The sequence below is a fragment of the Acomys russatus genome, chromosome 19 (assembly GCF_903995435.1).
Source record: "Acomys russatus chromosome 19, mAcoRus1.1, whole genome shotgun sequence".
Classification (NCBI taxonomy): domain Eukaryota; kingdom Metazoa; phylum Chordata; class Mammalia; order Rodentia; family Muridae; genus Acomys; species Acomys russatus.
The window spans coordinates 5911560-5924208 of record NC_067155.1 but is presented as its reverse complement, the minus strand read 5'-3'; the positions used below and the strand labels follow the sequence as shown (position 1 = coordinate 5924208).

Below are 12649 nucleotides of genomic sequence, written 5' to 3'. Positions count from 1 at the left end.
TATATGTGTGTACTATATGTATGTGTGTGTAGGCATGTGCATGGGAGGGCAGAGATGTCAGGTCCCCTGGAGCTGGAGTTACAGGCAGTTGTGAGCCACCTGACATAGTTGCTGGGACTGGAACTCAGGGCCTTTGGAATAGAGGCATGTGCTCTTAGCCACTGAGCCAATCTCTCTGGCCCTTAAAATAAGTAATTTTAAAAGGAAGACATGATACAAGTGAAATGTGATGGTGGGCTGGGGAGAGTTCAGAAGGTATGATCAAGATACATTGTATATATTTATGAAAATTTCAAAGAAAACAATTTGAGAAGGATAGAAAACAATTTGCCAGGAAAGGATGATAATTAAAATGTAACAGGACAGGCTGCAGAGAAGGCTCAGCAGTTAAGACCACTGTCTGCTCTTCCAGAGGACCTATTCCAAGCACCTACATGACAGCTCACAACTATTGGTAACTCCAGGAGCTGACACCCTCACACAGACATACCTGCAGGCTAAACACCAATGCACATAAAATAAAAACAAATTATTTTTTAGAAAGGAGAAAATGTAACATTAGAAAAAGGGAAACTAAAGGAAGGAAGGAGGGGAGGGGCATGCAGGCAGGAGGGGGGACAAGTTTGGAAGGAGGGGGCTGGTGGGAGTGAGGGGGCATGATGAATGCGAACGTAGAAAATTGTCAAAAGTGAACAAACCAAAACGTAAAACATCTCAGGTAAGATTTCAGGTAAGAAGGGCAGGTCCCAAGCTGGGCGTGGTGGCGCACGCCTTTAATCCCAGCACTCAGAGGCAGAGGCAGGGGGAACTCGCTGTGAGTTCGAGGCCAGCCTGCTCTACAAAGCGAGTCCAAGACAGCCAAGGTTACACAGAGAAACCTTGTCTCGAAAAGCCACAAAAGAAGGAGGAGGAGAGGGAGGAGGAAGAGGAGGAGGAGGGGAGGGGAGGTCCTAGGGTGGGCAGAGCTGCACACAGGCTGGTAGCAAAAATGTCGTCACCCATGGCCTCTGGCTTCCTGGGTCAGTTCAGGAAGGAAACCGTGCCCTGCAAGCAGCTATGCAGGCAGCCCAAGGGTCAGGACAAAGCTTCAGCCTGCAGGTACCAGGGACAACATGGGGCCAGGAGAGACCGTGTGGTAGCCTCCTGCCCTGGCTCTTCTTCCTGAGAGCCGAAGACTGGCATGACTGAGAAAGGGAGCTATGGACTTAGACTTCATATACCTGCTTTGCCTGGGTGAGTCTCCAGGGCTGGGACAATTGTTTGACTATGTGAGGAAAACTCACAGCAGGGTGAAGGTGGTGACTATGGAAATGCAGAAATGTGGATGCGTATGTGTGGGCGTGAGAGGCAGAGGTCGAGGCAAAGACCCTGATTACTGCAAGAAGTGCAAGCTTCAGCCGGGCTGTGGTGGCGCACGCTTTTGATCCCAGCACTTGGGAGACAGAGGCAGCTGGATCTCTGTGAGTTCGAGGCCAGCCTGGTCTATCAAGTGAGTCCAGGACAGCCAAGGCTACACATAGAAACCCTGTCTCAAAAAAACAAAAAAGAAAGGAGGAGGAAGAGGAGGAGGAGGAGGAGGAGAAGAAGAAGAAGAAGAAGAAGAAGAAGAAGAAGAAGAAGAAGAAGAAGAAGAAGAAGAAGAAGAAGTGGTGCGGGTTCCATGGGGTCTCTGCATCTGCTTTCTGGGACTCACAATCTTGCCTAGTCGGTGCACTGAGTTCAAAATAGATTGAGGGGTAGGAACTGCCAATGGTAAAGCTATGGATAAGATGCAGACTTTTCCAACCATCCCCATCCCTAGGCTAATTTTAACCCTCTGGGTTTGAACCTAACCTCATGGAGCTGACCTCAGTGCATGAGGAGGATGGTGGGATGGTTGGCTTGGTTACGTTATAGAGCATCTCCCCTTTCAGAGGCCCCTAGTTCCTCCCTGGTGCAAGAGTAGGGACAGGGTGTGTGGGGGTAGCGATTGAAATGCCACATTTGCCCTGTTCCTTCCTCTTTTTCTGCTCACAGCCCTCCCCAAGGCCAGTAATCTCCTCTTCCCCCTCCCCCCCAGAGACAAGGTTTCTCTGTGTAGCCTTGACGGTCCTGGACTCTCTTTGTAGATCAGGCTGGCCTCGAACTCACAATGATCCGCCTGCCTCTGCCTCCTGAGTGCTGGGATTAAAGGCATGCGCCACCACTGCCAGGCTCAGCCCTCTTCTCTTTGTGTATGCCTTTTGGAGAATCTTCATCCACAGTTCTTCCAAGCCTCCAGCAACTGGGCAGGGTAAACAGTTCCTCCAGGGAATATCCCGATCTCGCCTATGTTGCCTTACTGGGGCTGCTGTACCCAAGTGCCACCAACCTATTGGTTTAAAACAAAGGAAAACACTATCCTTTGTTGCATGAGGTACAGAGATCACATTGTAGCCAACATTTGGTTCATTGGGAGGGGAGGAGATCCTACTCCATGCCTCTCTTGTACCTTCCTTCTAGCTTCTGGTGGCAACTGGAGTGCACTTGTAGTTGCTATCGGTTTACATTTTTAAATCACATTTGTTTGGTTGGTTTGTTTGGTTTTTCGAGACAGGGTTTCTCTGTGTAGCCTTGGCTGTCCTGGACTAACTTTGTAGACCAGGCTGGCCTCCCAGCGATCTGCCTTCCTCTGCCTCCTGAATGCTGGGATTAAAGACATGTGCCACCACCGTCCGGCTTAAATCACATATTTTTAAAAACAGAGCATCTCAGTCAGGGTTTCCACTGCTGTGAGGAGATACCATGACCATGGCAACTCTTATAACGAAAAGCATTTAATTGGAACTGGCTCATAGGTTCAGATGCTTTGTCCGTTATCATCACGGCAGGAAGTATGGTGGCACAAACAGGCATACATGGTGCTAAAAGGTAGAGGAGAGTTCTACGTCTGGGTCAGCAGGAAGGGGTGGGCCTGGCTTGAGCATTTGAAACCTCAAAACCCTACTCCAACTAGGCCCCACCTACTCCAACAAGGCCACGTGTCCCAGTCCTTTCAAATAATGCCACTCCCTAAGGGCCTGAGAGACATTTTTTAAAAAAGATTTCTTTATTTATTATATACAATATCCTGCCTGCAAGCCAGAAGAGGACACCAAATCTCATTGTAGATGGTTTGAGCCACCATGTGGTTGTTGGGAATTGAACTCATGACCTTTGGAAGAGCAGTCGGTGCTCTTAACCTCTGAGGCATCTCTCCAGCCCCCTGAGAGACATTTTTTTTCTGGTTTTTTTTTTTTTTTTTTTTTTTTTTTTAAGAAAGAAAGAAAGAAAGAAAGAAAGAAAGAAAGAAAAGAATGAGAGACATTTTTATTCAGACTACCACACAGGATTTCACTAAGTAGTCAGGGCTGGCCTGGAACGTAGAGATCCACCTGCCTCTGCTTCCTGAGTACTGGGATAAAAGGCATGTGTCACCATGCCCAGCAACTTTTATGTATTTATTGTGTCTATGTGTGGGCACACACAATGCACAGAATAAGTGTGGAGGACAACTTTCTGGAATTGATTCTCTCCTTCTGGCTGTGTGAACTTTATCAGTCCCATTGTTGTTGCTTCTGTTTGTTTTGTTTTGTTTTGTTTCGTTTTTTTACACAAGATCTCTTATCTGGCCTCTGCCTGGCCTGAACCTTGCTATGTAGACCAGGTTGTCATCAAATATTAGACAGTTTCCTAACTCAGTCTATGAAGAGTTGGGATTACAGACCTGTGTCACCATGTCCAGCTTTGTGGACACAGCACTGCCTAAGTTTTTATGGCTGCCCCTGTCTCTATCTCGTTTCCTCTTCTGAGTGACGTGAGTCATAATGGATCAGGGGCACAGTTTAGTCCAGGACAGCTTTTGTCTTAGCCATTACATTTTCAAAAACTAAACATTGATATTTCCTAATAAGATTGTGCTTACGGGGGCTGGAGAGATGGCTCAGTGGTTAAGAGCGCCGCCTGCTCTTCCAGAGGTCCTGAGTTCAATTCCCAGCAACCACATGGTGGCTCAAAACCATCTATGATGTGATCTGATGCCCTCTTCTGCAGATAAAGCACTCATATACAATAAATAAATAAATCTTTAAAAAAAAGGTCGTGCTTACAAACTATTTATTGATTGATTGATTTTACCTATATGGGTGTTTTGTCTGTACGTGTATCTGTGCGCTACAGGTGTGCAGTGCCTTCAGATGTCAGAAGAAGGCGTTGAATGCCTTAGAACTGGAGTTCCGATTGGTTGTGAGCTGCCGTACAGATATTTCAGTCAGTGCTCTTGTCGGCTGAGCCATCTCTCCAGCCCCATGCATGTGGTTTATATAATGAGAGCACAAACCAGTTCTTAATACTTATAATTGTTCCAAGGAAAGAGCTGTGATGCAAGAATGGCCAGCAAGACTCTGTTGGCAGGCTTCTCCTCCTCCCTGTTCCTTTCTTTCTTCAGGCAGGATCTCATGTATCCCAGGCTGCGCTTGAACTTGCCATGGAGGCAAAGATGGTCTTGAACCTTGCGTCCTCCTTCATTCACCTCCAAAGTGCTGGTATTACAAGCCTGTGCCACTGTCCCTGGTTCACACACCGCTGGAACTCAAACCCAGGCCCTTGTACATGGCAGGCAAGGACGCTACCAGCTGAGACACATTTCCAGTCTGGGAAATTTCTCAGCCCCCTTTCTGGCCTCTGTGGGCCCTAGGCATGCACATGGTGCATAGACATCCATGCAAGCCAAATAGCCAAACATGTTTAAAAATGTATGTCGCTATCTATTTGTTTGTTTGTTTGTTTAGAGACAGGGTTTCTCTGTGTAGCCCTGGCTGTCCTGGAACTCACTCTGTAGACCAGGCTGGCCTCGAACTTACAGAGATCCACCTGCCTCTGCCTCCTGAGTGCTGGGATTAAAGGCGTGCGCCACCACTGCCCAGCTATATGTGGATTTTAAATGAGAAAACTAAGACCAGAACGATGGCTCAGTAGGCAGAAGCCCTTGACATTCCACTGTGACTACGTCGTTTAATCCCTGGACATTGGTCCCATGACGGAGAACCAAACCCTGAAACCTGATCTCCACGTGCATGCTTTGGCACACATGCACTTATATGCTCTCACAGGAACATATATACATACACCATATAAACATAATAATAACACATTCAATAAAAAGGAAACTGGGTGGTGCTGCTGCACACCTTTAATCCCAGCACTCAGGAGGCAGGGGCAGATGGATCTCTGTGAGTTCAAGGACCGCCTGCTCTACAGAGGAAGTTCGAGGACAGCCAGGGCAACACAGAGAAATCCTGTCTCTAAACAAACAAACAAACAAATAAATAATATAGAGGGAATACACGTGTGTCTACAGATTTCAATATCAAAAGAAGTAAGAAGAAGCCAAAGGCTGAAGAACTGCATGGATGTGAGGAAGCTCACTGAGAGCAATGGCGGATCTGGTCTCTGGAGCAGCCTGAGCCAGGCTTGATGTTGCCAGGCCCTTTTTCCTCTGCCCTGTTGGAAAATTACTGCATGGGTCAAGGGTCTGAAAGCAGGGCTTTGTCTGTACGCAGCTGTGGTTCTATAGCTTTGCCAGCTCACTCACTGTGGTAGCTTGAATGAGAACAGCCCCTAAAGGCTCATACATCTGAAATTTTTATACACATATACAATATTTCTTCCTCCTCCTCTTCCTCCTCCTCCTCTTCTTTTTCTGTTTTTCAAGATAGGGTTCTCTGTGTAGCCTTAGCTGTCCTGGACTTGCTTCATAGACTAGATGGCCTTGAACTCACAGAGATCTGCTTGCTTCTGCCTCCCAAGTGCTGGGATTAAAGGTGTTAGCCACCACACCCTGCTCTTTCTCTCATTGAGTTCAATTAGTGTTGACCATATGTCTATAGGTTTGGGGTCATCCAGTGAGATGTGGGCGACCTCCCTGTGGTGACAGCCCTAAAGCAATCTGGTTCTCCTTGAAGCAGTAATTACCTTTCCAGCTGATGGTGGAACCACAGGAGTCCCCCACCATTGTATGCTGGAGCCCCCTCCGACCCATGACAGGGTTTCCCTGTGTGGCCCTAGCCATCCCGGAACTCACTCTGTCGTCCAAACTGGCCTTGAACTCAGAGATCCATCTGCCTCTGCCTCTGCTGGGAGTAAAGGGGTGTGCCAGCACTACATGGCAACCACGCTGGAATTTCAACTAACTTAATCCTGTGCTGACCGCTGCTGTGGATTCATACGAGTCTCCATGAAGAGAGGGTTAAAAAAAAAAAAATAGCCAAGGCGCGTTGAGTTTTTTTGTTTTTCGAGACAGGGTTTCTCTGTGTAGCCTTGGCTGTCTAGACTCACTTTGTAGACCATGCTGGCCTCAAACTCACAGCGATCCACCTGCCTCTGCCTCCCGAGTGCTGGGATTAAAGGCGTGCGCCACCATGCCCGGCTGGCGCGTTGATTTTTAAACAGTCACCCGAGGCCAAAGTCACAGAACATAGAACCGGCCACTTGGAAGTCTATACAGCAGGGACAGTTGGTATATCCACAGAGCTGTACAACCACCGCCTTTATCTAGTTCCAAGATACTGTCATCACCCCCACAGAAACACTGTGTTCGTTAAGCTCCCCACACCCCCTGCTCCTGGCATCTACCAACAAGCTCTCTGTGTCTCTGCATTTGCATATTCTGGATAAGGTAGGAAACAGAATGGCACAGTGTGTAATCCTTCATCCCTCACTTTTAGTGAGCATTTTTTTCCCCATCGGTCCTCCTGCCTCTATCACCCAAGGGGTGCAAATAAATACCCACTCCGTGTGGAGCTAGGGGTAGAATCCAATGTTTTGTGCATGCCAGACAAGCATTCTACCACAGAGCCAGATCCCCAGCCCCGAATTTAAAAGTTAGAATTAAGGGGAGTCCACTCGGGAGGCAGAGGTGAGTGGATCACTGTTCAAGGCCAGCCTGGTCTACAGAGAGAGTCCAGGACAGCCAAGGCTACACAGAGAAACCCTGTCTCAAAAAACTAAAAAAAAAAAAAAAAAAAAAAAAATTAAGGGGAGTCTACTTACCAGTCATGACCATTCTAATGGCAACCGCCACCTCTGTGCGCCCTCAAGGTCTGTCCTATTTAGCATCACGTGTCAGTTTGGCACAGTTTAATGTCATCTGAGAGGACAGCCTCCACTAAGGAATTGCCTACATCACACTGGGTGTGACTCTAGGGAGTCTTGATTATGAATTTTGCAGAAGGGTTCAGCCCACTGTAGGTGGCACCACTCTTACGCAAGTGGGCCTGGGCTGAATAAAAATGGCAGCTAAGTATGAGCCTGGGTGAGTGAGCCAGCTAGCATCCCTCCACGGTTTTCACCTCCAAGGTCCTGCTTTGGTTTCCCTCAATGATGGGTTGTTACATGGATGTAAAACTAAACAAACCCTTTCCTCCTCAGATTGCTTTTGATCAGAGTGTTTTGTTGTTTATTTATTTTTTAGTTATTTTGGTTTTTCGAGACAGGGGTTCTCTGTGTTAGCCTTGGCTGTCCTGGACTTTCTTTGTAGATCAGGCTGGCCTCGAACTCGCAGCGATCTGCCTGCCTCTGCCTCCCAAGTGCTAGGATTAAAGGCGTGCGCCACCACTGCCCGGGCTGATCAGAGTGGCTTTTTTTTTTTTTTTTTAAATCACAGCAACAGAATAAAACTAGAACCAACTAGAACAAAATACAGGGTCAGACACATTATAAGATCAGAGGAGGCTGCTGGACCTAGATGGCTCCAGAGCCCCTGGTCACTGCCCCCGGGCTCCCTTTTATGGGTCTAGGAGGAGGGGCTGGTTGCTAGAGGCAGAATATAGGTGGCCTTTTGGAGGCAAAACAAAAACAAAAAAGAAGCTCTATTTGCTGAGTGCTCAGGGAGCTCGGGATCTGAACATGGTCCCCCAAGGAAAGCAGTGTTGTATATTTAAAGGCTGAGACTGCAAAACAAGCGGACCTTGGCTAGGCTGGGTCATCCAGGTGCATCTTGACACAGAGGATTAAGCTAGGGAGTCCCTGGTGGAGACAGGCCTTATCTAGGGCACCTGGCTTCAAGGCCCCTAACTCATCCCCCCAGGACATTTGGTCGGGAGCTCAAGGAGAGATAAGGAGGCCAAAGGAACTGGTCAACTGAACGCAGGAAACCGGGCCTTGGTTTGTGCTTTTACAATGTAGGCATCTTGGTTAAGATAACAGCGACTAGGCCGGGCGTGGTGGCAACATGCCTTTAATCCCAGCACTCGGGAGGCAGAGGCAGGTGTATCGCTGTGAGTTCGAGACCAGCCTGGTCTACAAAGAGAGTCCAGCACAGCCAAGGCTACACAGAGAAACTCTGTCTCAGAAAACCAAAAAAAAAAAAAAAAAAAAAGAAGGGAAAAAAGATAACAGCTAGTTTCACATTCTTTTATTTATTTATTTATTTATTTATTTATTTATTTTTTGTTGTTGTTGTTTTTCAAAACAGGGTTTCTCTGTGTAGCCTTGGCCATCCTGGACTCACTTTGTAGACCAGGCTGGCCTCGAACTCACAGCGATCCGCCTGCCTCTGCCTCCCGAGTGCTGTATTTTTATTTTTTAATTTTTTTTTTTTTTTTTTTTTTTTTGGTTTCTCGAGACAGGATTTCTCTGTGTGCAGCCTTGACTCTCCTGGACTCACTTTGTAGTCCAGGCTGGCCTTGAACTCACAGCGATCCGCCTGCCTCTGCCTCCCGAGTGCTGGGATTGAAGGCGTGCGCCACCACCGCCCGGCTAGTTTAACAGACAATTAAGAAAACACCTCATGAGCCGGGCGTGGTGGCGCACACCTTCAATCCCAGCACTTGGGAGGCAGAGGCAGATGGATCGCTGTGAGTTCAAGGCCAGCCTGGACTACAAAGTGAGTCCAGGACAGTCAAGGCTACACAGAGAAACCCTGTCTCAAAAAACTAAAAAAGAAAAAAGAAAAGACCTCATGGAGGGGCAGGGTGGGAGCTAGTCCCCAAGCCTGTGAAGATGAACTCAGTTTGACCCTTCTGATAAAATGGGGAAGCAGGATAGAAGGGCTGCTTCCGACGTGGCTGGCTTCTGGAGACTGTCTCCTTACATTGTTGAGAAGCAATGACCTAATGCATTGTTTGGAGCCGGACATTAGGTGTGTGGTGGAGGTCCCAGGTTGATTCGTGCACTGTGTGGAGAGCAGTGTTGCCTTCTGGGTTGCTCAGTTATCTGAACACTTTCCTACCTCAATTCCACCTGAGGCTATCCTGGTAAACCAGTGAGTCTTACCAGGAGTATAAGGGACTTCTTACACAATCAGCCACAGCGTGAAAAAGCTCACTCTAGCCTAAGTCACAACCAGTGCTACATAACTGGTACTGCCTCAAAACTGTGCAGACCGGAGAGTCTCTTCTCCCGAGCCATGGTGACTGCCTTTATAACCCCTGGCGGAGGGGTCTAGGGGTCGGGGTGGGGGAAGGTCTTGGGAATCTCCTGAGCCTGAAAAGCTTTGCATGATTTGTTTACTCCCTGAGTCTTGTGAATTCTATTCACGCCCCCGGTTTTATACTCTCCATTCTCAGCCAGGCGGTAGTGTTTCAAGCCAGCAAACAGCTCCTGAACAGGCTCTCACTGGTTTTTTGTTTTTTTGGTTTTTTCCCTTCCAGGGCTCTGCCTGTGCTATGGAGATGAGGAAGATGGAGGTGAGTTTCTTTCCACATAACCTCTGCTTTTTGGTTTTGTTTTGTTTGGTTTGTTTTTCGAGACAGGGTTTCTCTGTGTAGCCTTGGCTGTCCTGGACTCGCTTTATAGACCAGGCTGGCCTCAAACTCACAACAACCCACCTGCCTCTGCTTCCCGAGTGCTGGGATTAAAGGCGTGCGCCACCACGCCCGGCTTCCACGTGACGTCTGTACGTTCCCATGCTCCACTGCCCGTGACCATCCCCTTCTGAGGTTGCTGTGCTACAGCTCTGAATGGAAAGGTGTCCCGGCAGTCAGGAGCCAGGGCATACCGCAGAGCCACACCTCAGAACACACCTCACATAAAGAGATTTACTGGGGTAGACACAAGAGCAGGGATGCCTCTGCTCAGGAGAGAGGCGGCAGAGGACTGAGGGGGAGGTAGACTGTTTCTTAGGGGGAAAGTGTTTCCCAGGTTGGAGCTTTCCAGGGTAGGGATTGGTGGGATTTCAAATCCTGAATTTGGAATGAGATCAGGGATTGGTGGGTTTCCAAAACCAGGAAGTAAGCTCGGACTTTCTGCCCTACAATAGCTACGTTTCCTGTTGCTGTGATAAACTATTCCGACAAAGCAAGTTAAGGGAGAAAGGGTTTGTTTTGGCTTACCGTTTGAGGTTGCAGGCCCTCCTGGTAGGGAGGCCACAGCAACAGGAGCAACAGGTCACATTTCATAAATCGTCAAGAATCAGGGTTGTCAGATGAGATGGCTCAGTGAACAAAAGGCAGTTGCTGCGAAGATGGACAACCTGAAACCCCCATAGAGGAAGGAGAATCAACTTCCCAAAGTTGTCACTTGGCATCCGTATACACTGTGTGGCACACGTGCACTTCACTTATTTAAATTTTAAAAATTATTTCATGTGTTTTGGTGTATTTAATGGTGAATGCGCCATGTGTATACAGTACCCAAAAAAGCCAGAAGAGGGCACTGTATTCCCTGGAACTGGACTTAGAGACAGCTGTGAGCTGCTATTTGGGTGCTGGAACCCAACCTAGGTCCTTTGCAAGAGCAGCCACTGCTCTTAACCTTGACCCGTCTCACCAGCTCTATAGTTAAAAAACAACAAAGAAAAAGAATATGCATGTGTGTTTATGTGCATGAATGCAGGTGGCCTTGTAAGCCAGAGGCGTCAGATGCCCTGGAGCTGAGAGTTACAGATGGTTAAGATCTGACATGGGTCTTCTGGAATGTTCTTAGCCACAGAGTATCTCTCCAGCCTTAAGAAAGGATATTTGCCAGCGTGGTGCCTTAATCCCAGCACTTGGGAGGCAGAGGCAGCCGGACTGCTGTGAGTTCAAGGCCAGTTTGGTCTACAAAATGACTCCGGGACAGCCAAGGTTACACAGAGAGACCATTTCTCAAACAAAACAAAACAAAACAAAAACAAACAAACAAACAAAAACCAAACAAAAAAGAAAGGATATTTAAGAACAAGAGAGCAATGAATCCTTATGCTCAGATCACTTTCTCCTTTAAAAAAAAAAAAAATCCCTGAATTTATTTATGTATATGAGTTTGTGGCATGTGAACGTATCATAGCATGTCTATGGAGGTCAGAGGATTTGGAGTCAGTTTCCTCCTCTCACCAGGGATCAAACTAGGGTTTGTCAGGCTTGGCAGTGAATGCTTTTACCAGCAGAGCCCTCTTCATTTTATACAATCTAGGACCATAGCCTAGGGAATGGATCTCCCCACAGTGGACAGGTCTTTCCACCTCAGTTAAACTAATCAAGATAACCCTTCAGAAGCAACAGCAAAAAGCCTGCCTCCCGGGTAAAGCTATAATTGAGACTAACTATCACACCTTTAATCCTCAGAGTTCTAGGAGGGGTTGACTAGGATGAAGAGTCACTTAACTCTGAATTCTTTTCAGAGGAACTTCCCAGGCCTTCCATCAGTGCCTGGCCCAGCCCTGTGGTCAAGCGCAAGAGCAATGTCACTCTGCGATGCTGGACTCATTTCCAGAACGTTACAGTCACCCTGGGAAAGTTGCACAGCTCAGAGTACCAGCAAGAGCGGAGGTCAGTGGGGAAGGAGGCCGAGTTCTGCCTCACTAACCTGCAGCCTGAAGATGCTGGCCGGTATTTCTGCGCCTACAGACCAGCAGCCTCCCTCAAGTGGTCAGGACAGAGTCAGCATCTACAGTTGGTGGTCACAGGTGAGCACAGCAGGGCAGCCTCAGACCTGCTCCTTGTATGTTTTAAAACTCCAGTTACGTATTTACCATGTGTGCACAGGTGCACACATGTACACGTATGTGCCACAGCATGTGTGAAGAGGTCAGAGGAAAGAGGTTGAGACACTTGCTTCCCTCCTTCCACTGTGTGGACCTGGAGATCAAGCTCAAGTAATTATACTTAACAGCAAACACCTTTAGTCACTGAGCCAGCCCTGGTCCTTGAGTTTTAAAGAATCTTTATTGGGGGGGTGGGAGGGGGCGCGGTGCAAGCATACATATGGAGATCAGAGGACAAATTTGGACGTTGGTCCTCACCTCTTGCCTTTTTTTCAGGCAGGGTCTCATTTTTTGTTTGTTTGTTTGTGTTTGTTTTTGTTTTTGTTTTAGTCAGGGTTTCTCTGTGTAGCCTTGACTATCCTGGACTCGCTTTGTAAACCTGCTAGCCTCGAACTCACAGCGATCTGCCTGCCTCTGCCTCCCAAGTTCTGGGATTAAAGGTGTGTACAACCACCGCCCAACAAGGGTGTCATTTTTGTATTGTTGCTGTGTACTCCAGGCTAGCTGGCCTGAGAGCTTTCAGGGATTCTGCTGTGGCTGCCTCCCATCTCACAGTAAGTGCTGGGAATACAGAACTCGGGTCCTTAATACCCACTAAGTCATATCTCAGCCTTGCTTCTTGAGTTTTATACTACTACTAATAATGCTATAATAATAGTCTAGAGAGATGGCTTAGGCTAAGAGTACTGA

The 12649-nt window shown here is 47.7% G+C and overlaps 1 protein-coding gene across 1 annotated transcript; it reads left to right on the top strand.

The window, feature by feature from the left end:
- Window positions 1–1067: 1067 nt before the first annotated feature.
- On the top strand, window positions 1068–12463 carry Vstm1 (V-set and transmembrane domain containing 1). Its single transcript, XM_051161817.1, has 4 exons — window positions 1068–1233; window positions 9648–9683; window positions 11597–11881; window positions 12459–12463. Exons 1-4 carry the CDS (start codon window positions 1200–1202, stop codon window positions 12461–12463), a joined length of 360 nt encoding a protein of 119 aa, XP_051017774.1. The 5' UTR covers window positions 1068–1199.
- Window positions 12464–12649: the final 186 nt, after the last annotated feature.